Raw genomic sequence first — 1,935 nt, forward strand, 5'->3', positions numbered from 1 at the left:
ATCCATCCATCAGTCCTTCCGCCCCTCCCTCCCTCCCTCTATCCATCCATCAGTTCTTCTGCTCCTCCCTCCCTCCGAGTTGCTGGGGATCCTGCCTGAAGGCTCTCTGGGAAAGGTTCCATATCACAGAAAGCAAGCAATCCAGAAGGAGAAGTGTCAGCCCCCAGCCCTACAACTGAATAATAAACAACTGCATTTGCCAGTCAGGCCTGGCCATTCGGAGGATTCCTGTCCCATTCACCTCCTGTATCTCAGGCTCACTGTGCAGATACACAGCATGAACACAAATAAAATGAAAGAAAATAAATAAATGCTGACAGTGATGTTGGTGGAATTTTTACCTTTTCTCCTTTTGCTCCTTTGAGGCCACGAACTCCATCAGCTCCCTGTTTGAAAATAAAATGAATCAGAGTCAGCCCTGTCAGATTGATAACCACTGGGCAGTTCCATCTTATTAAAGACAGACTTTAATCAGGTATACCTTAACTCCTCGAGGTCCTGGATATCCAATTGGACCCTGTGGCCCTGTGGAGCCCTAAAACATTGATGTAGAAAGTGTATGATTAGGAAACAGGCTCCATTCAAATGCAGACTCAGCACAAATCAAGATGGGGCAAACAGGGAGAGGCTCTGTGTTCAGATCTTACCTCAGCACCCTTCTCTCCAGCTGGTCCCTCTTTACCAGGGTGGCCCTGAGGAGACACACAATTCCAGGTCAATGCTTCCCAAAGCAGACAAAGTGCTTACCTCCATTTCAGATTTCACACGGGACGTTGGATTTGTGAAGAGTTTGTACAGTTTGAAAGGAGAGCTACAAAACGTGCTGGGGTTTGACTAGCCACCTACGGCAGCCCTCTGTGAGGGGGCTAAGGGGGTCTGTCCCTCAGGGAGGATGCTGGTAACTTACCGGAGGCCCATCAGCTCCTGCAAGGCCTGGTAACCCAGGTTTACCGGGAGGGCCCTGGAAGACAAAAGGTAGAGAGTTTGCAGCTTTCAGACAGACATCGTTGGGAAAGATCGAGACTGTGAGTGTCACAATGCGGCAGAATTCCTGGGAACAGCAAGTGGCCATGGTTCAGCCTTACCTTGGGTCCTGGGGGGCCAATGGTACCTTGTGGCCCAATGAGACCCTGCGAGAGACAGAGACGGAGAAATGTTTTGAATCAGTTCAGACTGGAGTTTATTTAAAACAGTCGTTTCGGCTTCTGAGAGAGTTCACTCAGATCTGGCACTGTCCCAGTTTCAATAAAACTTCACTCTTTGAATTTTAAATAAACACAAAAGAAGGAAATGGAGACACAGCAATGGTTGGAACGGAGTGAGTTATTGGGTTTTCAGAGAAACCTGATCAAGTTGCTGCAGGTGCTCAGCCTGATATTCCAAACTCGGTCAGGTCACCAAACACTCCTCCCCAAAACAAACACTCCCCTACCACCCCTCTACTCCCCTCTGGCCCTTCAACCTCTCTATACATACCCTCCCGTCTCCCACAACTGCACGCATCCCACTCCATTCCACCTTGACTAACCTCCATCCGCACCCCCCCCACCCCTCACCCCCTGTACCATCTCACAATCCTCCAGCCCTCCCTCCCCCTCCCTAAACCTCTATTCTCCCCCTACCCTTGTGTTTACCAGCTGTGCCGTCCCATCCCACCATGTCCTCTCCCCTTCCTTCCCGTCCCCCCTCTCCCATTCCCCTCCACTCGGTTGCACTCACAAACGGTGCCCCTTCACCTGCTGCTGACCTACCTGAGGTCCTGGGATTCCCTGCTGACCTGCAGGACCGGGCTCCCCCTGAGGGCCCTGCACAGAGAGAGAGAGAGAGACAGACAGTGAGAGAGTGTGTGAGAGAGTGTGTGAGAGAGAGAGGACGGAGGGGGAGAGAAGGGACGGAGGGGGAGAGAGGGGACGGAGGGGGAGTGAGGGGACGGAG

At 51.9% G+C, this 1,935-nt stretch overlaps 1 protein-coding gene across 1 annotated transcript in view; it reads right to left on the minus strand.

Annotated features, from left to right (window-relative positions):
• Positions 1-1,805, minus strand: part of LOC125481060 (collagen alpha-1(XI) chain-like) — a gene marked incomplete at both ends in the record, with an annotated part of 13,720 nt that extends 11,915 nt beyond the window's left edge. The window contains 6 exons of the mRNA XM_048592166.1: positions 342-386; positions 482-535; positions 648-692; positions 908-961; positions 1,086-1,130; positions 1,752-1,805. Of these exons, the coding sequence (XP_048448123.1) occupies positions 342-386; positions 482-535; positions 648-692; positions 908-961; positions 1,086-1,130; positions 1,752-1,805 (297 nt within the window). The remainder of the gene's footprint in view (positions 1-341; positions 387-481; positions 536-647; positions 693-907; positions 962-1,085; positions 1,131-1,751) is intronic.
• Between the last annotated feature and the right edge of the window lie 130 nt (positions 1,806-1,935).

The sequence above is a fragment of the Rhincodon typus genome, unplaced genomic scaffold (genome assembly GCF_021869965.1).
Source record: "Rhincodon typus isolate 14 unplaced genomic scaffold, sRhiTyp1.1 hic_rhity00000742, whole genome shotgun sequence".
In the NCBI taxonomy this organism is placed as follows: Eukaryota; Metazoa; Chordata; class Chondrichthyes; order Orectolobiformes; family Rhincodontidae; genus Rhincodon; species Rhincodon typus.